The 26999-nt window shown below is 51.8% G+C and overlaps 2 protein-coding genes across 8 annotated transcripts in view; one reads left to right on the top strand and one right to left on the bottom strand.

Moving 5' to 3' along the window:
- DNM3 (dynamin 3) overlaps positions 1–26999 on the bottom strand; it is a 406816-nt gene that overhangs the window by 17817 nt on the left and 362000 nt on the right. For 3 of the 6 annotated variants that reach the window (XR_006581420.1, XR_006581423.1, XR_006581424.1), the window contains exons 22-23: positions 5821–5921; positions 3336–3492 (exon numbers count right to left, since the gene is read on the bottom strand). The exons of 1 other annotated variant lie outside the window; for it this stretch is intronic. The gene's annotated coding sequence lies outside the window, so the exon portion shown is untranslated. The remainder of the gene's footprint in view (positions 1–3335; positions 3493–5820; positions 5922–26999) is intronic. 2 more of the 6 variants (XR_006581421.1, XR_006581422.1) reach the window with 2 other exon arrangements.
- PIGC (phosphatidylinositol glycan anchor biosynthesis class C) lies at positions 11553–16973 on the top strand. 2 transcript variants are annotated; one of them, XM_045026198.1, is made up of 2 exons: positions 11553–11659; positions 14851–16973. In XM_045026198.1, the coding sequence occupies exon 2, from the start codon at positions 15078–15080 to the stop codon at positions 15969–15971; it is 894 nt and encodes a 297-aa protein (XP_044882133.1). In that variant the 5' UTR covers positions 11553–11659; positions 14851–15077; the 3' UTR covers positions 15972–16973. The 2 variants fall into 2 exon arrangements, with proteins under 2 accessions (XP_044882133.1, XP_044882134.1); XM_045026199.1 differs by having other exon boundaries at positions 11635–11659; positions 14609–16973.

Below are 26999 nucleotides of genomic sequence, written 5' to 3'. Positions count from 1 at the left end.
CTTCTCTGGCTTCCATGTTGCTTTTTTCTGTTGCACTCTTTGTTCCTTGTTTGTTTTTTCATTTGTACTCAGCCCATCAGGCGTTGGGGCAGGCACCATCTTTATTTTGGGGACTGCACAGAGCCTGTAGGAGCTCAGTAAATCATTGCAATCGCTTCGTCCCCTCTTGTCTCTCTCTGGTGCTTTGTGTGCATTCTGTGCATGCTGCGTGCTCCTTCCTGCACTTCGCGTTTGTTTTCTGCAGTCAAAGTTTTTTCCTTCTTGGTTTCTCCTCTCTTTCCTTAGCCAGATTCCTCTTTGTAATTGTCTTTTACCTTTTCTAGTCTCCCCGTTTCAGCTGTGTGAACTATAGTGCCGACGAGCAAACTACACCCCTTCCCCACCAGACACACACACACACACACACACACACACACACACAAATATACACACAGCTGCCAGACCCGCATCAGAGCAGGGCTGCTGATAAAGCGGCTGGGACTGAGAAGAGTCTGCATTGCTGCTGCTCCAATTTTGGACTGTCATTCTGGCCCCAGTCGGAGACCACAGGAGCAGATTTATTCAGACCTTTGTCCATTTCAAAGCATTTCAGCTGGAGCAGCCCCGAGGGGCTGCGGAAGGGGTTACCTGGCATAGATCTTCATTCAGAGCAGAGCTAGAGCATGTGCTTCACTGCAGGTAGCCAGTGCTCTATCTTCGTCCATAAAGATGTACTGGTTTCACTAAAACCCAATCACTCTTGAGCTCTGGAGCTATTAGCTCTGTGTCCTGCGGGGTTTCGGGGCTGTGAGTGTGTCTGTTACTGTCAAGTCACTGTCAATGGAGTCAAGTATCAGAGGGGTAGCCGTGTTAGTCTGGATCTGTAAAAGCAGCAAAGAATCCTGTGGCACCTTATAGACTAACAGACATTTTGCAGCATGAGCTTTCGTGGGTGAATACCCACTTCGTCGGATGCACTTCACTACTTCACTTTCCACTACTTGCATCCGACGAAGTGGGTATTCACCCACGAAAGCTCATGCTGCAAAACGTCTGTTAGTCTATAAGGTGCCACAGGATTCTTTGCTGCCAATGGAGGGAGGTCACCGAGTGACGGAGAGCCCAGTAGCTGGAGAGTGGCTGAGATCTAGTGGCCAGTTGAGTGTATTACAGAGGAGGATTCCAGATCAGGGGATGCCATCTGCGTCACAGCTTCTCCATTCATGGATATTTCAGGCCAGAAGAGACCACTGTGATTATGTAGCCCAGTAGTTCTCAAACTTTTGTACTGATGACCCCTTTCACATAGCAAGCCTCTGAGTGCGACCCCCTCTTATAAATTAAAAACACTTTTAAATATATTTAACACCATTATAAATGCTGGAGGCACAGCGGGGTTTGCAGTGGAGGCTGACAGCTTGTGACCCCCCATGTAATAACTTTGCAACCCCCTGAGGGGTCCTGACCCCCGGTTTGAGAACCCCTGCTCTAGCCTGACCTCCTGCGTCCCACAGCCCAGAGACCCTCCCCTGACCCGAGCCCATAATCATCTCCTCCTGTCTCATATTTACTCTCTGATATAGTATTTAGTGGGGGGGGGGGCTCACCTACTGCACTGGAGGGGGCAGTCAGAGTGGGAGGCCTCTCCTCTTGGGCTTGGGGTGGGGCAGACCAGGGCCACCTGCCTTCTCCTTTTGAAGCTGGCCAAGAGGATATTCCTTTCCTCCCTGTGGGGAGGAACCCCCAAAGCGACCCTCACCCCAGCTCAGCCCAAGGCGAGAGCAGCCCTGGCCACTTCAGGAGGCAGGGCCATGCATGGCCTCATCCAGAAAGAAGCTGGCTCTGATATGGGAAGGAGCGGGAAAGGTAAAGCCAGAGATCCCAGAGACCCCCTCCAAGATGGACATTCCCTACTCAGGGCTGCTATGTCTGAGAGAGCCATAAAAACTCTATGCATTGCTGTCCTCGTCGACAACCCCAGCCTGAAAAATCAAGCAGGAAAAAGAAATTATTCAACTTGTTCTGAGAAACAAGTTGGGGGTTCCTCCCCAATGCCTCTCTACATTGGTGCAGCTTTCCCTGCCCTGCTGCCTCAGTAATTGCTATTATTAGTGACCCCAAACACAGACCAGGACCCCACTGTGCTAGCTGCTGTACAAACACAGAACACAAAGACAGTCCCTGCCCCTGAGGACCAGGCAATCTAAGACAAAAGACAAATCAGGAATACAACAACCAGTTGTAACGAGAGAAAACCGGTCAGAATTTAAAGCTTGTATGTACATAAGACCACTGAAATGCAGCCACCTCTGGGGTGGGGACAACTGGTACGCAGAGTTGGGGAAGGGGAATGATGGCCAAGGACAACAGGGTATTTAAAAAAAGTGTAGAGCTGACAGGATCACAGTTTAAGGTCTCATTTGAAAGACCCACAAGGAGCCAACTGCATGTAACATACAGTGCTAGGCTGGCCAATTGTCCTGTTTCAAACCAGACTGTCCTTTTTTGGGGTGGTTTGTCCCCAGTCTGGTATTGAGACAAAACCGAAGGTGATTTTGTCTGGTATTGGACGGGGGGTCCCCATTTTGAAGAGTGTGGTGCAGCACTGGTGTGACACACCAGTGGGGTGGAGTGGTTCCCTCTTCCGCATGATCTCCTCTGTGTGGTGTGACCTCCTATGCACCGTGCAAGCAAGGTCATGCCAGTGGGGCGGGGTGGGCCCACTCCCCGGAAGCACTGGAATACCACGTACTCTGGTAATGGGTGAGTGGCTACCCAACCCGGCACACCTATTCCTTCAGGAGGAAGGGCTGAGTCAGCTCTGGTGTGATTCAAACCTGGGAAATCTAATCCAAGCTGGATGCTTTCACCACTGAGCTCAGCCTTCCAGGCAGGGGCCAATTAAGGGGGAACCTCAATCAAAAGTCAAGATCTGATCCACTGGTGCAGGAAGTGGCTCCTTTACTCCACTCAGATCCTGTCCCATTGCTTGCGAAGGAAGAGGGGAAGTGAAAAGGAGGTGACTGTCTATCCCAGTGCTCCAGTATGGGAAGGCAAGGGGCAGCAGGGAAAGAGAAATAGACGGAGACATTCATAATCTTATGGGCTTTAGAGGTGGAAGAGCCCTAATAGCCACATTCATCCCTGGTGGAACTGCCTGAATCTGTTAGTTACTCTAGGAGTGACCCAGCCCATCAGGCCCTCTTGTGTCCCTCCTGACAGTGTGGGACTGCCCCCTACACTATGACCTAGTGCTTTATATAATTACAGCTGAGACTACACTTAATTGCCTGCTTTTCACCACCTGGCGCACACCTAGTTCTCCAGTAACACAGCTTGAGAGATTGAGCTTTTACCCTCTGGTTCTTCCGAGAGCCACAGCTCTGCTTGCATGGAGAAGTCATCAGACAGCTCGTTTTGCATGGGAGCGCTCCCAGGGCTGAGGGTCTGAATCCTGGGGGGTTGTAGCTTTCCCTTACAAACTGGTTTCTACTCTTGGTCAAGGATGACTTCCTTCAGGAAATGAAATAAACAAGAGTGAGGATTGTTAGCACAGCCGGGGTCACCACAGTTGTTTCCATGGCCAGAATTGCGGCTGTTGCTCCCTCAGTGCCCACATTTTCCTGCCAGTTCATGACAAACAAGGCGACCATAAGCTCTGTCTTAGGAGAGCCAAAGCAGTTTTTCCTCACGCGTCACTGGGATACGCCGTCTGTCCAACTGCCTCCCCATCATGGAACCTTGAGAGCCTCCTATGGGTCATCTGCCAGGAGGCTCCTGACAACGAGCATGGGGCAGCTCTCCGGCCACTCAGTGCCTCTGTCCTCCCACCTCTCCACTGACTGGCCCACTTGGGGACAGGATCCAGAGCTCAATGCTTCCTAAACCTCACAAGCCTCTGAGCTATAATGGGAAGCTTCAGCTGGCACAGAATGGGGTTGCCCACTTGAAGCCAAACTCCACTAAGTGTGCAGAACTCCCAGATAGCAATGGTGAAAAATTGGGATGGAGTGGTGGGGGAATAGGCGCCTATATAAGGCAAAGCCCCAAGTATCAGGACTATCCCTATAAAATCGGGACATCTGGTCATCCTAGCAGAACTCCACTGTCTCACTGGGAGCTGGATCTGTACAGCAGGGGGCACAGCTGTCATTTCTACTCAGCAGTTCTTCTTGCATGCAAAGCATTAGACCTGTATTACACAGGCCTCCATCTGTCTATGAAGAGATGCTCTGAGTCCATCTCTCCATCTTCCATTCTGACAGGTGACATCAGCCAAGGAGCTCTCCTAGACAGTCCCGACACCAGAACATCTGAGCTGGAGACAGAGTGTTCTCGAGGAGGCCCCCTCCACTCTAGAACTCACCCCCTCTAGTAGTCCAACAGCATTCATTGACTTTCACAGGACACTTCAAGGCCTCTTTGGTTCTCTAGGCTTGTGCATGGGGCTGGCCCGAACGTGAAGGCGTTTTTGGGAGCTCTCATTAGTTGCTATTGTGCCTCTTTAGTTACGGGCTAATTGATGTAGGCTTTTTAAATATGTGCATCTTATAAGGAGACACAACAAACCCTGCCCAGGCAGATCCTGCCTTTTGGCACTCATTGTGCAAGCTTTTCCCAGCAACAGACTGGCTTTCCATTATGGGGTAAGGGAATCCCACTGAATAGTGCTGAATTGGGTCCCATCACAAAACTCCAACAGGTGACTAGAGTGCCCATCACTCCAGCCTGGAGCATGAGCGTGTGCAGTCAGCAGCCCAGCCAAGGGTCACCTCTGTCAGGTAACAAGCCAGTGACAGACCCAGTGAGCAGGAAAGCACCCTGTGCACTGAATCCCTGTTTTGCTGTCACCTGTGGAAAAGGTATTGCACTTCCTGGGGCTCGTTTTGACTAAACTGGTCCCTTGCGGGGTGTTGGTGGAGACTGGGGAAGCGCACACGGCTGCTGCCCTTGCCATAATTGCTCTGTGGGGAAAGAAATTCAGAGCCAGCTCCTCTGCTGGTGTAAACTGTCGCTGAAGTTAGATTTATACCAGCGGAGGATCTGGCCTTCCAGTCTCGGGGTCCTTTCAGCAGCACTAAATCCTCCCTCTCCATCAGTCTCTCCACCTCAGATTAATTCCTCACCTGCCCCCTCACCCTCTTCTCCCCTGCCCTATCCCCCTCACCCTCCTTCCCTTCAATGTCCCCCCTCTCTTCCCTTTTCTTTCCATTTGGCTTATCCCCTCCCCCCCCCAAATAATTATGGAACTTAACATGACATCACATAGAGTCAGCGTCATAGGGTTGAAGGCCAGAAGGGACCCTCCCCCCGACCTCCTGTAGATCAGAGGCCACCAACCCCACCAAGCACCGCACAACCCAACCACTGAAATTTCGACCAAAGTATTACAGCCCACAGGCGACCAGACTATTGTGAGCTGCAGGCAGAGAACAGGAGGGACCGAGGTGCACTCAAGTCCAAGGCCCCTGTAGTGGCAAGGAATTGGTTAGGTGAGACATGCCCAGATAATCCTGGCAAGCAATCAGTGCCCCACGCTGCAGAGGAAGGCACAAAATCCCCAAGGTCACTGGCAATCTGAGCCGGGCGGGGGGATCCTCCTCAATCCTATGTATGGTGATCTGTTCTACTCCTTCCCCAACCCTGGGTCTGTCTGATCTATTTGTCAGGGTTTTGGGGCAGGGGCTGCTGCTAGCTACTTTATGCTCAGACAGTGCCCAACACAAGGGGTCCCAGGTTTTGGTGAGTCCTTAGGCCCTACCATAATGAACATGATTAATAATGACACATGATTGCTTTAAGAACAAACTAACACTCCGCAAACCCAGCTAAGAACGCTACCTTCTAGTGGGCTTGCCTGGGCTATGCGAGGAGCTGCTCTCCTTGCCGAGCTGCCAGGTGGTAGCAGGATCTGGAATGCGGTCGATAGTTATAACAGGAACCTAGAAAGAAATGAGAGTGGCTCACCTCCAGTCATTTCAGCACCTGCTGAATCAAACCTAACGGATTACCCAGCATTGTGCTCCAGTGCTCACTATCTATACACCACTTGCAGCCACAGACATTGATACTTTGCACCCACAATGTTAGGTAGGTGACTAGATTTTGCCTCCACCTCTGAATCATTGGTTGGCGATGCAGAGTAGCAGCACGCAGGAGTTCTAGCTAAGCAGAGCTTTTACTTTGATACCATATGAGTTCTGAGCACCAAGCAGTTGGAGGTCCATCTCCTGGCAGGAAGAACCTAAGAATCACTTGGACAAGTGGGTGCATACTCCCGCTTCAGTGATAAAGCAGGTTGTATTAACTTCCAGCCAGATTCTGCTACCCTTACTCACGTCAAGTAGCACCTCGCTGCCTAGGCACTACTCTCAGAGTAAGGTGTTACTTGATGTGAGTAAGGGCGGCAGAACTGGGATTTAAACAATACATATCCTCATACCCAGGCAATGCTAATTCCTTATGGTAAATGGCAGGAGGTTCTATTGAAAAAACAGCCAGGCCATGGGTAGCGCAGGTCAGAAATTGGAATTTCTGTTTCCTGGGAAAGTCCGGGATCTCAACATTTATTTTTACTACCAGGAACAAAATGTCGAGTTTCAAAATGTCCCATTAAACCAGATTTTTGAAAGAATTCCTTTTGGGTCACATGAAATGTTTTGTTTCAACAACCTCAACTTCGCAGGGGCAGCAGGTTTGTATAATTTTTGGTGGTGCCCAGAACAGGTCCAAGTCCCACCCCTACACACACCTGCCTTGTAAGCCAATATACAGTAACTCCTCACTTAAAGTCATCCTAGTTAACGTTGTTCTGTTGTTACATTGCTGATCAATTAGAGAAATGGTCCTCAAACTTTTTTTTTCGCAGACCACTTGAAAATTGCTGAGGGTCTTGGTGGACCATTTAATGATCTTTCCAAATGTTGTTTGTACTGTTAGCTAACTATTGTAAAGCATTTTGGATAAAAGTGCTATGTAAAAAAACCTGAATAATAATTAACTTTTTTTTGTTCTACACATAAAAACACACAACTCATTTTAATATCAGTAGTCATAACCTTTCTAATGCGATGGATATGCCCTCTCTCCCCACTGCAGCAGCCCCCGAGCTGGGGCTGGGGGAGTGGAGGGGTCTCTCCTTCTCTCCCCCACCACAACATCCCCCGAGCTGGGGCTGGGGGAGCGGAGGAGTCTCTCCTTCTCTCCCCCACCGCAGCAGCCCCCGAGCTGGGGCTGGGGGAGCAGGGGGGGGTCTCTCCTCTCCCCCACCACAACAGCCCCTGAGCTGGGGCTGGGAAGGAGGGCGTCTCTTCCCAGTAGCCGCAGCCCTGGAGCTGGGGAAAGTCACCTTTTGCTCTGGCTGCAGCAGCCCTGCACGTCTCAAATTCCCCCCACTCCCTCTTATCACCTCATTGCCCCCTCCCACCTACCCCCTATTCCCCCCCAAGGCCATCACCTGACCTTACATGTGCATCTTCTCCAGGGTCCAGACACCTAATTAGTGGAGCCACGCCTGCACAGCTCTATTAATTAGGTGGGTGGCCCTTCATTCTCTTGTGTACGGCCGCCCAGGCGCGCACCTTAGAGGGAACTATCCGCAGACCACTTGCATGGAGCCCATGGACCACAGTTTGAGAACCTCTGAATTAGAGAACATGCTTGTTTAAAGTTGTGCAATACTCCCTTATAACATTGTTTGGCAGCCGCCTGCTTTGTCCACTGCTTGCAGAAAGAGCAGCTCACTGGAACTAGCTAGTGGGGGCTTGGAACCAGGGTGGACCAGCAGCCCCGCTATCAGCTCCCCGATCCCCTAAATTCCCTGTGCAGCAGCCACCCAGCAGGCTATCAGTTGCCGAGCAGTTCAGGTGTCCCTCCCCCTACTGCCGTGTGCTGCTCCTGCCCTCTGCCTTGGAGCTGCTCCTGGGAGCCTCCTGCTTGCTGTGCCAGGGGGAGGGGGTGAAGAGGGGTGCTGATGTCAGGGTGTCCCCCTCCCCTGCTCCTGCACCCCAGCTCCACAGAGCAGTGTGTGAGACGCTGTACCCCATAATGCCTTATGGGACTATGACATAACTGGAATAGGGGTTTGTGCTGCCTGTGCCATGTAACACATCTCTGTAAAGGTTATGGTCTACTATAGCTATTTATCCTATTTGTACACATATATCGTTTTGTACTTGAGGTTAAGAATATTGGCTGTATACTTGCTTGATTTCTAAGTAAGCTTTGTGAGGCATTTGGTCAGCTTCTTTAGGAAGGAATTCACAAGGTTAAGTACCCGATCAGGAAGCACTTAGGGAATAATGTATCTTGGAATGCTCCAGTCCACATAAGAAGTCTTCCTGGAGACATACAAGATACCATGTGGACAATGGCTTCTGCCTGTAAAGACTGTGCATGGATATGTGACTTGCCCAGGTGACTCCAGAACTCCATCTTGGAGCTGGACTTTGCATAGGAGTGAGGAGGGGGGTCTCCACCCACAAGAGAAAGTCTATTTAAACCTATGGGAGACCCCTCCATTTGGTCTTCAGCTGGCTAAAGAGGGAGCCTCTCCACCCCCCAGGATACTTGAAAGAAACTAGAACAAAGGACTATGTGCAAGCGGTGTGAGTGATTGCTGGACCCAGGCTAAAAGGAGATTAGTCTGTAAAAGGGAGCATTCTGGAACTGGTGAGGATCTTATCTGTATTCAGGCCATGGCTACACTTGCAAATTTGCAGCGCTGCAGCAGGGTGTGAAAAGCGCCAGTGTGGTCAAAGCCCCAGCGCTGGGAGCGCGGCTCCCAGTGCTGTACGTTATTCCCCACAGCGTTTTGAAGTGCAAGTGTAGCCATAGCCTCAGTTTGATTAAACATAGATTTGTGCATTTTATTTTGCTTGGTGACTTACTTTGTTCTGTCTGTTACTACTTGGAACCACTTAAATCCTACTTTCTGTATTTAATAAAATCACTTTTTACTTATTAATTAACTCAGAGTATGTATTAATACCTGGGGGAGCAAACAACTGTGCATATCTCTCTATCAGTGTTATAGAGGGTGATCAATTTATGAGTGTACCGTGCATAAGCTTTATACAGGGAAAAACAGATTTATTTGGGTTTAGACCCCATTGGGAGTTGGGCATCTGGGTGTTAAAGACGAGAACACTTCTGTTAGCTGCTTTCAGGTAAACCTGCAGCTTTGGGACAGGTAGTTCAGACCCAGGTCTTTGCTGGAGCAGACAGGAGTGTCTGGCTCAGCAAGACAGGGTGCTGGAGTCCTGAGCTGGCAGGAGGGCTGGCTTTAGGCCGATTCCCCCAATTCCCAGGAATCGGGCCCCGCGCCTTAGACATCTTTTTAATTTAAAATTTTTACTCACCCGGCACCCGTGGTTGGGGAGGGGGGAGTCCAGGTCTTTGGTGGCGGGGGTGGGGGGGGTCCACTCCGGGTCTTCAGCGGCATTTCGGCGGCAGGTGATCCTTCGGTGCCGTGGAAGACCCGGAGCGGACCCCCCTGCTGCCGAAGTGCCGCCGAAACCCCAGACCGCCGCCAGGTATTCAAATTGGGCCCCACAGTTCATAAAGCCAGCCCTGGCTGACAGAGAAAACAGGAGCAGAGGTAGTCTTGACACATCAGTTGGCAGCTCCCAGGGGGGTTTCTGTGATCCAACCCGTCACAGGGGGACACGGCAGGGCTCAGGAGTCAGACAGTAGGAGCTTGCTGGCAGCAGCAGCTGTCTCAACTTGCTGATCTACTTTAAAAGGTAATGTACTTAGAGTGGGGTCAGCGTACTTAAAGGGGCAATGTGTGTTTCTCTCTCACACACAGGGTGTGTGTCTCTGTTTCTCTCTGCCATGCTATCTCCCCTCCCTCCATTCATGCTGCCTTGTAGAGTGTGAGGCTACATTAACAACGTGTTAACCCTTGAGGGCTCAGCAGAGTGCTAGTTCATCATTTAGCAGTAAGGCATTTCCTGGGAAATATCCCTCCTTCTGACTCCTACACCTCAACCAAGCTTCACAATCATCATAGCTGTGTACAGTATTAAATTATTTGTTTAAAACTTATATTGTGTATATGTGTGTGTCTATATAAAAATATAGTCTTTTGTCTGACAAAAAAAAAATCCCTGGAACCTAACCCCCCCCCATTTACATTAATTCTTATGGGAAAATTGGATTAGCCTAATATCGTTTTGCTTAAAGTAGCATTTTCCAGGAACATAACTACAACATTAAGTGAGGAGTTACTGTATATTTTTTAAAATAATGTAAAAACGTGAGGGCTCTGAGGTGGGGCTGGGGATGAGGGGTTTGGGAGGGGGCTCAGGGCTAGGGCAGAGGGTTGGGGTGCAGGGGTGAGGGCTCTGGGGTGGGGAGTGGCTGAGGATGAGGATTTTGGGGTTCAGGCAAGCCAGAGGAGGAGGACCCCCAGCCTTCTCCCTGCTGGCAGCAGCAAGCTCCGGGGGAGGGGCCATCCTCTTCCCCCCTGCACCACTCTCACCTTGCACCACTGTCAGTGCACATGCTCCTAGGGCCCCTCTCAGGTCCAGGAAGCCCCCTCACCTCCCCTGTGGTGGGTGCCGGGAAGGGGGCTGCCATCACATGTGCGTGTCCTCCACTGCTGCTGCCACTCACTGTAGCCTCACTGGGGGTGGGGAGTGGGGCTGCCCCTTATCCAGTATGAGGCAGGAGTGGTGACTGCGGGTGAGGGGCCCCCCTGTGCTGGTGGAGGATCCTGCCGGAAAATGAAAGGGTCTGAGGCGGAAGGACAGGCTCAGGGTCAGTCTGCCCTGTGACTAGTGAACGGGGGGTCACTAGGACCCCTCAGCGGCAGTTGATGCTGAAAGCCAGCAGGGAGTCAGCCTGGCGCTGCAGGGGACAGGCAGGGACAGGGGCCTAGGGGAGGTGCGCGGGGCAGTGAGCGGCCCGGGGGACACTCGGGGGAGGCGCATGGGGGCAGCAGGCAGGGCCCGGGGAGAGACCCGGGCCCTGGATATTGCCGGAGCCTGGGCACCACAGGCCCATAGAACTCGCTGCCCCTGCAACCTCGGACGATTTAGTTCACGTTTATATGATTTTTTAAAATTATTTTATAATTTCTACTATAAATCAAAACGGTCTGTTACTCTGTTCTGACCAAACGCTGCGTTGTGATTTTTATCCAAAACAAAATGTCAGGGAAATCAACACGGTCCCTTGGGAGGTTTTGATTCTGACAACGCGGCATTTCCAGACGGAACAAACACGCCATCGGAAACGTTCCCACCAGCTCTGCTCCGGGGGCCAGCTGGCATCGGACAGGCTGCTTGGGGTGACCCTGGATATTTCGGATTTATCCGACCTCCTGCGAGGGGGCCCAGACCAGATATCAGGGGCTTTGTTTTATACACAATTATTAACACCCCTCCCTCAAATGTCCATATTTTCCACTCTCTCTATCTGGCCCCCTATCTCCGGCCCTGGTCCGGCCCCGGTCCGGCCCCACGCTCTCGCACCCCTGGCAGCAGCGCGCCGTGCCCGGATCGCTCCCGCTCCCAGCCCCACACCGGCTCCCCGCCCGGCGCAGGCTGGCGTGTCTCGCTGCAGAGCCGGCAGGGGGCAGCGCCCGCGCGGTGACAGGCTCAGGCCCTGCCTACATGGCGGGGAGAGACTCGCACCCGCGCAGACAGGAAGCAGCTTCCCAGCGGCCCAGGCCCAGGTACCAAACCCCGGTTCCTCCTTTGCCCCGTGCCCAGCCGCGCTGCCCGCTCGGGTTCGCAGCGGGGGCTCCTTGCCCCGGGGCGCTGCTGGCAGCAAAGGCCGCGGCTCGGAGCAGCAGGAGCGAGGAGCCCAGCACGGCCCCTGCGGGGCCCGCTCCCGCTCGGGGGAGCCGGGGGGTCGGTGCGGCAGTGTCGGGTCCCAGCCCCGCCTGCTGCCCGAGCTCCGCCGGGGGCGCGCTGCGTCTCCGCCCCGCGTGTCTGACCTGTGCACCCCCCGCCCCGCCTACACCCCCCGACCTGTGCAGCCCCCACCCTCTAACCTGTACAGCCCAGCCTGCACCCCTCCCCGATCTATACAGCCCCACCCCACAACACTCTGACCTCTACAGCCCCGCCTACACCCCGATCTGTACAGCCCCCACCCGCAACACCCTGCGCTGTACAGCCCCCTGCTACACCTACACCCCCCGACCTCTGCAGCCCCCCACCCCCACACTCATCTAACCTGTACAGCCCAGCCTGCACCCCTCCCCGATCTATACAGCCCCCCACCCACAACACTCTGACCTCTACAGCCCCGCCTACACCCCGATCTGTACAGCCCATCACCTCACAAGACCATGCACTGTACAGCCCCTCGCCCCACCTACACCCCCCAACCTGCACAGCCCCTCACCTACAACCCCCTGCCCTGTACAGCCTCTCTGCCTACACCTCCTGATCTGTGCAGTCCTGGCCACCACCCCCTCTATACAACCGCCTGTCCTCCACACTAATCTGTACAGCCCCCCTGCTCCACACCCCTCGACCCAGCTCCCCACTCCACACACATCCTAACCTGTACAACCCAGCCTACACCTCCCGTACACCCCATCTGTACAACTGCCTGCTTCCCACCCCCCTGATCTGTTCAGTCCCCTGCTTCACACACCCCAACCTACACAGCCCCGCCTACACCCCAGCTTGTACAGGCCCACACTCTCCCCCACCCCAGCCCAGCAGACCCCCCCACCTCGATCTGTACAGCCACACACACATACCCCTGATCCGTACAGCTCTGCATACGCCCCCGATCTGCACAGTCACATACCCCTGATTTGTACAGCCCTGCATACACTTCTGATCTGTACAGCCACAGCCCCCACACCCCCTGATCTGTACAGCCGTGAGCGCACACACCTCTGATGTGTACAGTCCTCTGCTCCCAATGTGTCTGATCTGTACAGCTCTCCAGGGTTTGGCTCCTGTTGTCTCTTCCCCTCCTAGAGTTTTCACCCAGTTGAGTTGAGATCTGGGGAAGTGGGGTGCCTCTGGGGCTGGGAGTCCCTTGAGCCGTTTGTCCCTGGGCTGAGGCAGGGTGTTCTCAGCACAGGTCTCAGGATTTAACCCCATGCCATTTGCTCTGCCCAAGCACAGAGTTGGTAATCTTTGGGGCATGTTGCAAAACCAGGCACGTTTACTCAGGCTTTCCTTGAGCGGGGAATGGGCTCAACTTCTGAGAATTGAGCTGTTCTCAATCCTGCAATGAGCTCCCTTCAGCTGGTCTCCATGGGGCACTGTGCTGGCACAGAGATCCATCCACACACCACTGATTGCAAACCTGGGGCCTTAGCGGGCAGACTTCAGAGATATAATGGTTCCTGCATCCCAGGCCTCGCTACAAGGTAACAGTGAGTCCTTGGTGTGTTTCATCCACCAGCCCTTTCCAACCACTAACGCGATTGGATTTCTATTTCGGTCTCGTTCATGAGTTCCGGAGTATTTACAGTCAAGAAAAATTCCTCTTTGCCTGTAGCGTAAAGGTTTTTTCACTCTCTTTTTTCAAAATTGAAAGAATCAGGTGAAATTTGGCCTAGAAAAGTTTTCCATTAAAAAAAAAAAATCCACTGCAACCAGGGATTTCCTCATTTATATAAAGCCATTCCTGCAGCCTGGGGAATGCCCAACATTACAGCGCTGTGCTAGGGCATGAGAACCTAAACCATTCATTTCTGCTGAAGGACGAGAAATGTGATGGGTGAAATCTGGACTCCCTTGAAGTTTATGTTAAAACTCCCACTGCCGTCAGTGCAGTCAGCTTTTCCTCCAGTGCGTGTAAGAGAGTCACTGTCCAGAGTTCACTTGGACTTAGGACAGAGGAACAAAAAAGATACAGGAATAAGACATCAGGGCCAATGTTCCCTCTAATTTTTTACATCCATGCGTGGAATGAATTTTGTTATGTGCACCAATATGGAGGTGATGTGTGGTGGGGGTGAGGAATTCAGAGTGTGGGAGGGGGCCCAGGGCTGGGGCAGAGGGTTGAGGTGCAGAGGGGGTGAGGGCTCTGGGGTGGGACTGGGAATGAAGGGTTTGGGGTGTGGGAGGGAGCTCAGGGCTGGGGGCAGAGGGTAGGAGTGTTGGGGGCTGAGGGCTCTGGCTGGGGATGAGGGCTCTGGGGTGCAGGCTGCCTTGGGGCTGCAGTGGGGAGAGTACTCCCCCCAGCCCTCTCTTGCCACAGCAGCTCGGGGCTGGGAGAGGGGCACCTCTCCCTGCCTGCATGGCCCTTGATAGCCTGCTGTGCGGCCGCACAGCTTAGAGGGAACATAGATCAGGGCTTGAATTTTACCCCTTTTAATAAAGGATTCCCATCTGCTCTGTGGAGGGGCAGAACAGACCCAGCCTAACCCCATGCAGGGGCTGCTTGGCTCCTTTGCCTCTGGCTAACTTCCTTCCCCGCCATCTGTCCTGCAGCATGCATGGCGCAGGCAAAGGGCTCAGCTGCACGACAGTGCTAGGACCCAGAGCTCTCCATGCAATTCTCTCTGCAGCCACTGCCCAGTAGCTTGCTTGGTATTTGGTTCTGCTCAGAGAGATTAAGTGACTTGCTCAAGGTTGCATGGGCTCGGGATGGAGCTGGGAACAGAACCCAGGAATGCCAACTCTTAGGTCTCTGTTCTAATCTGTAGTTACCAGAAAAAGCACCCGAAGATGCTCATATGACAGAAGCCATCTGGCTAGCAGTGTGTGAGAGAGTCCGAGGGAACTGAATGTGGCTGCCCTAACAGCAGTGCAGTAGCTTATTCTGTGCAACGTCTCCTGCTTTTCTCAAAGAGCTCCCGGGCCTTGCCTGGGGATCCGAGTTCAGTCATTGAATCTCTTGTCTGCATTGCCCAGCAGTTGAGTGATCCGTTGTGCGTTTGTTTTCTAGGGGCTGGCAGGGCTCTGCACAGAACGAAGAGGTGACTCTCAGCCCTAGCCTGATGCGCAGAGCTCTGAGTGCTTTGTGATGAGCCCTTCTCGGAGGAGGGGACTACAGAAACCTTCCACTTGTGCACTCCTGGAGAACGAGCCCTCCCCTGTGTGTGGCTCTCCTAGGTCTGTGTGAGGGGATCTCACTCCAAGAGGCTGCTGACGCAGCAGGGCTGTGCTGGGAGAATGGTCTTTGCCCAGGTAGAAGCGAGCCCTGGGAAGTGCTGGCAGAAGGTGCTGTATGAGAGGCAGCCCTTCCCAGATAACTATGTGGACCACCGGTTCCTGGAGGAGCTGCGGAAGAACATCTACGCCCGCAAGTACCAGTATTGGGCAGTGGTGTTTGAGTCCGGGGTGGTGATTCAACAGCTGTGCAGCGTCTGCGTCTTCGTCGTCATCTGGTGGTACATGGACGATGGACTGCTGACCCCACAGTGGCTGTTCGGGGCTGGGCTGGCCTCTTCCCTGATTGGATACATCCTGTTTGATGTCATAGACTTGGGGATGGGGAGGAAGGAGAGCGGTCGGACCCGGTGGGCGGACTTGAAGAGCACCCTGGTGTTCATAGCTTTCACCTATGGCTTCTCCCCGGTGCTGAAGACCCTGACGGAGTCAATCAGCACGGACACCATCTACGCCATGTCAGTCCTCATGCTCCTGGGGCACCTGATCTTCTTCGACTATGGGGCCAATGCCGCCATCGTCTCCAGCACGCTGTCCCTCAACATGGCCATCTTCGCCTCCGTGTGCCTGGCCTCCCGGCTGCCCCGCTCCCTGCACACTTTTGCCATGGTCACCTTCGCCATCCAGATCTTTGCCCTGTGGCCCATGCTGCAGAAGAAGCTCAAAGCGCGGACACCCTGCTGCTATGTGGGGGTGACCCTGCTCTTCGCCCTGTCTGCGCTGGCTGGGCTTCTGACCATCTCAGGCGTCGCTGCCCTTCTCTTTGCCCTTCTGCTGGTCTCCATTTCATGCCTGTGTCCTTACTGCCTCATCCGGCTGCAGCTGCTCAAAGACAACATCCATGGGCCTTGGGATGAAGCTGAAATCAAGGACGACCTCTCCAGGTTCCTCATGTAGACTCATCTAGGACATGTGGCAGGCAGGCAGGACCCCTACAGTGCTACCGGAACAAAAGCCTTCTGCCTTAGAGATGACCTCCTGAGTGCCAGTGTTATAAAAGAGTCTCTTCTCCCAGAGTGAGACAAACTGCTTGGTACATACTAGGAACTTCCCTCTCCCCCCGCAATGTATATGTGTATCGCTCTCATTCATTAATACTAGCTGAGCTCCCACCGCGGAAGTGTGGCGAGAGCACAGGTAGACAGAGGACTGCAGGCAAATGCCAGCATTTTATCCACCATGTCACATGCTCAGAGCAGGTCTCCATGACGTATGTGGCACTTAATACCAGCTATAGGGCACGAGCATCTTCTCCCCCCTAGCGCTGCTGTTGGCTCTGCTGCTTGGGGAACTGAATTAATGGTAGCAATAGTGGGGAATGTTTTAGCCAAAGTTTGCTGGTGTAGGTGAGGCCCACTGGAATTGCTGGGTATTTGGAGAGCAGCTTTCGAAATCTCTTTGGCAAGCTGGACTTTCTGGCTATTAAAAGCATCCAATCCCTCAAACCTCCCTGCCTTTGTCATTCTTCTGTGAGACAGCCCAGCGGGAGCAGCACATGGGGGGCAGCTGATGGGGCAGGCAGATCAGATCCAGGGGCTGTATTTTGTCTAAGGGCAGAGCTTTCATTTCTTAGTTCAGAGGTGTCACCGCAGAAGCAGGAGTGTGGGGCAGGCGGGCAGATCAGGAGTGGGAATGCAGGATACCTGACTGTGCATTGGAAGGCCCTGTGTTTGCTCCCATTCCAGTGTTACATGGGATTTCTATGTGTAACTGTAACACAACCAGTGAAAAACTCAAGCAGAACACCCTGGCTTTATCTCCCTGCAGCTTGCAAAGCTGTCGGGTCCGATGTGTGTCCGGAAACACCCCCAGGTTCTTATTGTGATGGCATCTTTCCTTCTCAGGCTGATGTAGCGCTGGGTATTTCCACCAACAGACAGGCACAAGCAGAGGAAGGGGATTGTTTGCCAAAGGCTTCCAGCAACACTCTGGCAAGCCAGCTTGGTCTGCTTGGCTGGAACACAAGATGATGGACGTGCCTCAATTGTCTGGCCTTATCGTGCTGCTCCCCTTTGAGTCCAGTCCATTACCGACTGACTCAGCTGTGGCTAGTGCTGTCTCCTTCCCACGAGAGCAAGACATCTCGGCTGTAGCAGCTCTGAGAGGCCTCTCCTTTCGCACCTCTGTGCTACCTGTGCTCTGCAGGACTGTTTGTTCCCAGCACACTTCAGCAGGGATCGCTCGCTCCTTGTCAGATCCGAGGGCTGGATTCTGGGTTTTACGCATTCATTCAGGGAGAGGCTTAGTTTAAATCATGGTCATGGGTGTAATTCCCCCAACCCCACAGATGGGTTTGTTTCATGCTGCTCATCCATGCACTCTTGCTCTGATGTGTGAGCTCCTCCATCAGCGATCTCTGGCAGTGCTCCCTGCATTGACAGGTTGGTGCTCAGCACTCGCCCTCTGGAACAGCTGTTCCTGCTAGCGCTCTGAGTCCTGCTGGTTACTTCAGTGCTAGGGCAGCGTGGCAGGGAGGGCATGAAGAACAGACTGAGAGGAGTCAAACAGCAAGAGGGGATTGGTGGAATGGCTCAGCTGTACAATAAACCCCAGCCTCAGCGTGCAAGGTCACCTCCTGTACCCAGATAGCACCACGGAAATGATTATTACAATAGAGCCTAGGGTCCCATTGTGCTATTGTACATACTGTGACAAAGTTCCTCCTCTACCTTGGTGGATCCTGCGCTTATTGGCGGATTTGCTCACCTCACAGATTCACCATGTGGGTCGGGAAACAGCCCGGAGACCTTCCCCTGTGGTAGAAGCCACAGTCCAGGTCAATTCCTCCTGTGTCTGATCAGGAATTGGGAGGTTTGGGGGAAACCCGGGCCCGCCCTCTACTCCGGGTTCCAGCCCAGGGCCCTGTGGATTGCAGCTGTCTATAGTGCCTCCTGGTACAGCTGCGCAACAGCTACAACTCCCTGGGCTACTTCCCCATGGCCTCCTCCCAACACCTTCTTTATCCTCACCACAGGACCTTTCTCCTGGTGCCTGATAATGCTTGTACTCTTCACTCTCCAAGCAATATGTCTTCTCACTCTCAGCTGCTCGTGCCTCTTGCTCCCAGCTCCTTGCATGCACGCCACAAACTGAAGTGAGGTCCTTTTCAAACTCATGTGCCCTGATTAGCTAGCCTGTCCTAATTGATACTAGCAGTTTCTTAATTGGCTCCAGGTGTCTTAATTATCCTGCCTGTCTTAACTGGTTCTAGCAGGTTCCTGATTACTCTAGTGCAGCCCCTGCTCTGGTCACTCAGGGAACAGAAAACTACTCATCCAGTGACCAGTATATTTGCCCTCTACCAGACTCCTGTACCCCACTGGCCTGGGTCTGTCACAGTACATAGTGAGACAGCCACTGCCCTAAAGAGCTCAGTGTAAATAGACTAGCCAGACAGAAGGAGATGATAATACGTCCTATTCTACACCTCCAGAACGGAGGCACAAGTGTCCTGCCCACAGGTCACAGAGGGAAGAATTGAATCCAGCGCTCCTGATCTCAGTCCGGTGCCTTACCCATGAAACCATCCATCCCCTCACCAAACAGCCAGCTCGTTTTGGACCACTACCAACCAGCAGCCTGCCCTGGCATGGAGGGCAGCTGCCAGATGCACACACAGACCCAGAGGAATTAGCTAACTTAGAGCCCAGCTCCTTGGGCTGTTGAATGGGGGGTGTGTGTGGCTGCACAGCCACTGATTTGGCCTAGAACTGGTGGAAGGAGTGAGCTAAGGAGGAACCCGAGGCTAAGTCTGCACTATGCACTAAGGGTCTGATTGCCTTGTTCAAGTCTGCGTACTCACACTCTCAGTGAGCTAGCGAGAGTATAAATAGCAGTGTAGTCACGGTACCAGCACGGAGGCACTGCTTACACAAGCAGGGGACTCACACCCTAGTTCACAGTGTAGACATAGCCTTTGGAGGAGTAGCTTTTGCACTGAGGAAGGGAGGGAATTCCACCTGTAGGGGGCAGCATGGGGGAAGGCATGAAGACAAGGATTAGGAAGGGAGATGCGCACAATGATCTCAGGTCGAGGAGGGACTAGCATGCAATTCTTCCTAAACTGTCTGGCTTATAGAAGCAGAATGCTGTAGAAAGGAGCACAGCCCGTGCTCCTACAATAGCAGCAGGACCAATGCACAGAGGAGCTATGAGAGGAGAGGGCTGTGTGAAGGAAAACAGCTCACCTCTGTCATGTTACTGTAGGAAGAGCTAGGAATGCAAAGAGCAAACATAACCCAACATGCAGCCAGCAGATGGTGCTCTTCACAAACCATTCCGGCCACATAAAGCAGCAGCCCCTGACACAGGCTGCTTTGATTGACTGCACTTCTGTCCCTAAATGCTAATTGCATCCATGTGCCCATTCCTCAGTGCCTGGCTGTAAGAGCAGAGCTAGCTGCTTCTGGGGAAGAACTAAGCTAGACAGATTCCTAAGGAGCAAAAAACTTGTTTTTGTGCTAACATCCCCAGCAAAGTACAACTGTGGAGGAAAGAAGCCACACCTCTGTGGCTACATTGTATTATCCCCAGCCAGAGGGGATGGCTTAGTTGTCTAAGCCACAGATGTGCAACGCCCAGACTCCCTGGAACCACAGTGTCAAAGCCCAACAGGGTTGACTCTGCAGTGTGGAGCCCTGCTGGTTTGAACTAAATGGTGGAGTCTCTGTAACTTGAAGTCTTTCAATCAAGATTTGAGGACTTCAGTGGCTCAGCCAGAGGTTATGGGCCTATTACAGGTATGGGTGGGTGAGGTTCTGTGCCCTGTGACGCGCAGGAGGTCAGACTAGATCAGGGGTTCTCAGACTTCATTGCGACCAGGGGCGGCTCCAGGACCCAGCACGCCAAGCGCTCTGCCGGTCGCCGGGAGGGCGGCAGGCGGCTCCGGTGGACCTCCCGCAGGCGTGCCCGTGGCTTCGGCAACCGGTAGAGCGCCCCTGCGGCGGGCCGCCGTGCTTGGGGCGGCGAAATCGCTAGAGCCGCCCCTGATTGCGACACAACCCCCTTCCGGCAACAAAAGTTACTACACGGTCCCAAGAGGGGGGACCAAACCCTGAGTCTGCCCAAGCCCTGCTGCCCTGGGCGGGGGCAAAGCTGAACCCCAAGGGCTTCAGCCCCTGGGGGTGGGGGGAAGGCTGTAACCTGAGCCCTGCTACCTGGAGCTGAAGCCCTTGGGCTTCGACCCTGGGCAGTGGGGCTCAGTCTTTGCTTCGGCCCTGGCCCCCAGCAAGTCTAACACCAGCCCTGGTGACCCCATTAAAATGGGTTTGTGACCCACTTTGGGGTCCCAACCCACAGTTTGAAAATCACTGGACTAGATGATCACAATGGTCCCATCTGGCCCTAAAGTCTGTGGGTCTGTCTACACTGCAACGTAAGCCAAGGGCTAGTAGAACTCGAGTTAGCAGACCCTGGGTTTGTTAACCCAAGGCTTGAGCGTCTATACTGCGTTATGTGGTGCAGTGTGGGGAAACTTTACTGTCCACCAAACTTGACTGTCCAGAGGACAAAGAAAGTCAGCTCATGAGCTTGTGGGATACTTCTGGCAGGCTCCCAGAGCACAAATCCAACAGGGCTGTGTCTACACAGCAGAGCAATAGGGCTTGAACCCTGGGTCCTGGCTTGACTCTGGCTCAAATCCTCCACTCCTGTGAGGTCCTGGGAGTGACCTTGGGTCTGATCCCTGGGTTAGCATGATTTGCATGTGGACGGGGGTTAGGCTTGAGCCTGAATTCAAACCCTGGGCTTACATTGCAGTGTAGACATACCATCTGAGCCTTTGCCCTTCATTCTGCCAAGGCAGATAAATGGGAGCTCCCTGTAGTTTGTGAGTAGGGAACTTCCAGAGAAGACCTGACATTCTGAATTTGCTTTGCTTGCATATTGAGGACCCATTGGGCCAGTCTGCAAGAGCGTTGGCTGGATTTGGCTCTAAGGTCTTTGCCCAAAGCTCTCGTTTCTCCCCGCAGTTCCTCTACATATTGTTTTGCACCATTTAGATGCCTCAGAGGTGGTTGTATGAATATGGGCTATAAAGTGCTTTGGGCTCTAAGAAGTTATAGAAAGGGTTAAAAAAAGGCAACACTGACACCCCCATCGACCCCCCCACCCCAAATTAAAAACAACACCTGAAACAGAAACAAATCAACCAGCCCCACTCCACCCTAAAAATATTCCAAGCAGCATTTGTACATTGAAAAGGAGTGCTAGAGACTCCAGGAAGTGCCCGGTGGGCTTGGCTATTGCTAGGGAATTTACATGGAAGGTGCTCAGGTACCAGTGGTGGGTGGCCCAGCCATGGAGGAGAGTGGGGATATGGGGCAAATAAGCTAAATCTCCCATGAGGCACTGTGGCAGCATATCAAATGGAACTATTTTGATTTTTGGCCAAAGTACTTGGTGTTTTTGATGAAAAAGAAATACAAGTTTCCCACAGAAAGCAGATACGTCTTTAAAAAAATGTGTTTAGTCAAAAACCCAATTTTCTGTCCATGGTTTCTACAGAAATTTTTTGACCCGTTCTACTTTATAATCTTTTTAAATTATAGTTTTAAACTAACACTTAGTCATATTTTAAACTTTTCTGGTTTCTCATCCTGTGCTGTTAGACTCATTTTAAGGCACGTAGTTTATTGGACACACCAAAAATAACCCAAATAATGTTTAAAAAGGCAATTTCAAATAGTTTTTCTATGACCTGCAGTGATTCCATGATGGTGCGGGGAGGTATGAAGAGTCACTCAGCACTCGCATGGGCCATCAGTAGGACTTGGGCTGTCAGACCTTGACATCGCCCCCAAACCACCTTAGACACCCTCTCCCCCCACACACCCACACTTTGCTTCCCTTCTCTCACATGCTATTTGGCAAATTGTTGCGAGCCGGGATGTTTTATGATGTTTTCGACAAGACAACGACTCTGTTGTCCATGGTCAGCTAGACACACGAGAGAGGCTGCAGGGAAGAGCATGTTGGCGTTCCCAGCTCTCTCACACATTCTCACCTCACTCAGATAGCTTGTGACCACTTCAGAAAGGCATGAGACACAGAAGAGAGGGGTTTCTTACTGCATCATAAGACACCAATAGCTATACCCAGATCAGGTCAAGCCAGGGTCCTAGGAATCTTGGAATGGTACTGAGTGGCAGGCAACACTGCCACAGCCAGCTTTGGGGCCCAGAGAGGTGGAATTGCACCCGGCAGCTAAGTTTCCCCATCCCAACTCTTTAGCTCCACAACACACACCTCAGTGGCACTGGCACAAAGGCATGTGTCAGGCTGCAGGTGAGTTGCATTACCCCAGCTGTACTGCCCACGCTAACTACTATCCGGGAGGCTGAAGTGCTGGTAGATCAGGGCTCAGCTCAGTCAACTTCTGGCTGTGTCAGTGTGCCACAGTTCATTAGCGTGCTGAGCCCCATGGACAGACGGTGCTCTGGATGTGGTTTATATCATTACCTTCCTTGACAGAGGAGCCAACACCTCCAGCACACCCCTTAAAGCACCCAACAAGCAGACTGAGCGTCCATTCTCTGAGCATCCATTCCCTGCATCTCTCACCTCTTGCACTGTAGCAATAGGAACTGCTGCAATGGAAACAGGGTCTTTGTGTGCAGGCTGTGCCTTATTAATGATCTGGAGGATGGCGTGGACTGCACCCTCAGCAAGTTTGCAGATGACACTAAACTGGGAGGAGTGGTAGATATGCTGGAGGGTAGGGATAGGATACAGAGGGACCTAGACAAATTAGAGGGTTGGGCCAAAAAAAATCTGATGAGGTTCAACAAGGACAAGTGCAGAGTCCTGCACTTAGGACGGAAGAATCCCATGCACTGCTACAGACTAGGGACTGAACGGCTAGGCAGCAGTTCTGCAGAAAAGGACCTAGGGGTTACAGTGGACGAGAAGCTGGATATGAGTCAACAGTGTGCCCTTGTTGCCAAGAAGGCTAATGGCATTTTGGGTTGTATAAGTAGGGGCACTGCCAACAGATCGAAGGACATGATCATTCCCCTCTATTCGGCATTGGTGAGGCCTCATTTGGAGTACTGTGTCCAGTTTTGGGCCCCACACTACAAGAAGGATGTGGAAAAATTGGAAAGAGTCCAGCGGAGGGCAACAAAAATGATTAGGGGGCTGGAGCACCTGACTTATGAGGAGAGGCTGAAGGAACTGGGGTTATTTAGTCTGCAGAAGAGAAGAATGCGGGGGGATTTGATAGCTGCTTTCAACTACCTGAACGGGGGTTCCAAAAAGGATGGATCTAGACTGTTCTCCGTGGTAGCAGACGACAGAACAAGGAGTAATGGTCTCAAGTTGCAGTGGGGGAGGTTTAGGTTGGATATTAGGAACAACTTTTTCACTAGGAGAGTGATGAAGCACTGGAATGGGTTACCTAGGGAGGTGGTGGAATCTCCTTCCTTAGAGGTTTTTAAGATCAGGCTTGACGAAGCCCTGGCTGGGATGATTTAGTTGGGGATTGGTCCTGCTTTGAGCAGGGGGTTGGACTAGATGACCTCCTGAGGTCCCTTCCAACCTTGATATTCTATGATTTTATGATCCTCACCTGGTTGTGACACCACAGTTAGAAGGGAAGGAATTATCTGACCGAATGGGCACCGTGGGGACCGGCTGCCAGCAGGAGTTTTGCTACTTATTCCAAGGACAGTGTGGCCATGCTCCATAAGTTTAGGTGAGGAATAAGCAGCAGGCGCATACGACTGAACTAAGGTCCTGATCCAAAACGCACGGCCTCAACAGGAGTCTTTCCATTGATTTCAGTGGGCGTTGGATCAGGCCCTAACATACCACATTTGAAAATCTTCCTAGTCTGAGTGAAGTGCTGATAGGTCCTGACGTGTGACTAAAAGTGGCCTGGTGGAGTGCCACTGCCTCAGGGACATTGGATCAGATGTGATCAGTTGATAAATGAGAAGATGTTTGTTCCCCTTCCCCCACCTTGCCTAGCTGCCAGCGCTGCAGCTGCAGTCTGGAATCAGCAAGTCTTTCTGGGGGCTTTCTGGCTTGCACACCAGCACTACTAATAAAACCCTGCAGTTAGGGAATGCTGAATTCCAGATTCTGCACAAGATACAGTACAGTCTATACCAATTCATACAAAATACAATAGAACATTTCTCTTAATTTTTCATCTGTGGTTAGGTCAACCCATGCGCGTTTTGGCTAAGCAGATAACATCAGGCTGGAGGAATGTGCTGTGAATCTCTGTGAGAGGAGAGAAAAGCATCTGTGGTCTGTGACCTGATTCAGATGGCTTTTAGCAAATCTGTCGGTGTGCACACCTGCTTTCAAATGAGATAGGAACATGGTAGTGTGGGGCAAGGATATTTTATTCCCGGAAAAGATTTATTTGAAGAGTAGGATGACAAAAGATCACAGGGATGGAGAATCCCTAAGATACAGGATTGTAAATCTGTGCTTTTGTTAGTCTATCAAAAGTTGAGAGTCTTAAAACAGCAAACAATACAAATTCAAAGTAAGGCCCAAATCCCCAAAAACATTTAGTCACCAAACTCCCATTGATTTCAATGGGACTTAGGCACCTAAATGCCTTTGTGGATCTAGCCCTATTGGTTATGTCAGTGCATGGGGGCTTAGCATGTTCCATGTGTCTTCTAGGAAACAAGTAACTGATTGCTGCATTCCCAACACCTCGGGTGCTTTGGGTGATAGCATGTTTCCTGCCAAGGTTGTAATGTCATGGTGATGGCAGTATCTCACTTGTGAGCATTTAATGAAAGAGGGATGGCCAAGGTTTAAAAACACACATTCCAAGCTCACAATGAGCGGCACACTTGCCAGACCTATATAATTAGTGACCAGGATGATATTTTCCAGTTGTAGTTCTCACTAGTTCCCTATAAGTAGATTTCCAAAAGCTCTGTTCTGGAACTGTCAACTCCTCACTTCACTGAGATGGCCCATCATGCTTTGGGCTAATGATATCATATAATCCTGCCATTCAGCACTGAAGGCTGGAGTCTGCCCAGGGGGAAAAGGTAAGGCAGGCCAGACATAAATTCCCCTGATTTCTAGCAGTCGCTGATGTAAACCAAATGGTGGATGCCTCTTGCTTGTAGGCCCATTCCTACTGTGGTCAAAGCCGTGCTAACTGTCCCCAGGTTTGCTGCTTGTTAGCAGGGCTCTAGCACACTTCCCTGACAAGTGCAAACAAGTTAGAACTGCATTAGAAACAGAAGCCATAAAGCTCCGTGGAGGTACATTTCCAGTACGGTTTCAACTGTAGCATGGCCCAGGCTGTAATCCACACACCCAACATCAGGGACAATGGTGGAAGTTCCCTCCATTCTTTTCCTGTGCAGAGCCTCCAGACCCAGGAATCATGCAGGCTGGGGAAAGGGGAGGACTATGTACCAGGGTGCCGGAACACTGTGGGGGGAGGAGGGAAGACGAGTGCCCTCCCACTTTTTACTGGCTGTAAGGGCAAGTGACGGGGAGGAGCTGGAGAGGATTGAGTCGGGGGCAGGGTCTTCTGGGAAGAGGCAGTGCAAGGGCAGGGCCTTGGGGAGAAGGGGAAGTGCAGGGGTGAGACCTCAGGGGCGCAGTGTGGGGGCACTTTGTCGCTCCTGCTATGGACTCTGGCCCTCATCCATTACAATGGAAGTTAGACACCGACATATCTTTGAGGCTCTGGTCCCCTATGACTAGAGCACTTGGGGCCAGAATTACCCACTTATGGAATGGGAGTGGGTGATCCAGCTAGTTCAGTCATGCTATTAATAATAGAATATCAGGATTGGAAGGGACCTCAGGAGATCAACCTGCTGCTCATTTTTGCCCCAGATCCCTAAACAGCAGGTTTCCCCCTTTCTCTGTGCAGGGAATGGACACTCTAAACTCTCAGCAAGTGTAGAGCAGCACAGCCTAATTAGGGAGACAAGCCCACAGCCTTGAGAAGCCTGGCTCTGGAGTGACTGCTCAGCTATTAGCATCTGCTCCTATCCCTATGTTTTCTGCTAATTGGAAATGGGCGATAAGATTAGTGCTCAGTGCAAGTATGACAGACTCCAGGGTCTCGGCTATACTAGGGTAAAAGCCTTTGACCCAAGCCGTTGATTGGACTGCCTTGAGATTGGACCTGATATACAATAGCTTGCACAACAGCACCTAGATGCTACAACGATGAGTGCATAATAAATACTTAGGCAGGCAGAACAGGTCTCCCAGGAACTTTACTGGGGGCATCAGTTCGTTGCAGTGACTGGGATGAAGTCTTTAGCCCATGTAAATCAACGGAACTAGTGCAGTCTTATCAAGATTAGTCCTGAGTATAGCTGACAAGCTAGGAGTAGTAAGCCAGGTCAGCCAGTCCCTCTAACTCAATTGCAATGCTGTCTGATGTTTGGAATTTTCCCCAAAGCCTGGGCTCCTAGAAACATTGTTGGACCCTATGAGTTAGGAAAATCTTGAATCTCAAACACACTGGTGGGATCACAGGTAGAAAGTATCTGTGGATGGATATGTCAAAACAGTGCTGTCAAAAACAGCATTGGTAAATGAACCCACTATGCTGTTGCCAGGACATGCGAAGCAAGAAGCCAGTGCACAGAAGTGTGATGTTGCACCCCATAATGCTTTATAGAACTATGCTTATGAGTGTAAATAGCACATAACTGGAATATGTTTTATGTTAGATATGCCATGTAGCATATCTCTGCAAAGGTTATGATCTACTAAATATATTCCTCCTATTTGTATGCATGTATCATTTTTGTATTTAAAATTATGAATATTGGCTATGTACATGTTTGATTTTAAGTAGCCTCAGTGAAGCATTTGGTCAGCATCTTGGGAAAAGACTTTTCTCAGTAAGTGCCCAATCAAGAAACACTTAAGATGACAATGGACTTTGAAAGACACTGATCCACATCTGAGCTTTCCTGG

The sequence above is a fragment of the Mauremys mutica genome, chromosome 8 (assembly GCF_020497125.1).
Source record: "Mauremys mutica isolate MM-2020 ecotype Southern chromosome 8, ASM2049712v1, whole genome shotgun sequence".
Taxonomy (NCBI): domain Eukaryota; kingdom Metazoa; phylum Chordata; order Testudines; family Geoemydidae; genus Mauremys; species Mauremys mutica.
The sequence above is the reverse complement of the archived record's forward strand: the minus strand, read 5'-3'. Positions and strand labels throughout refer to the sequence as shown.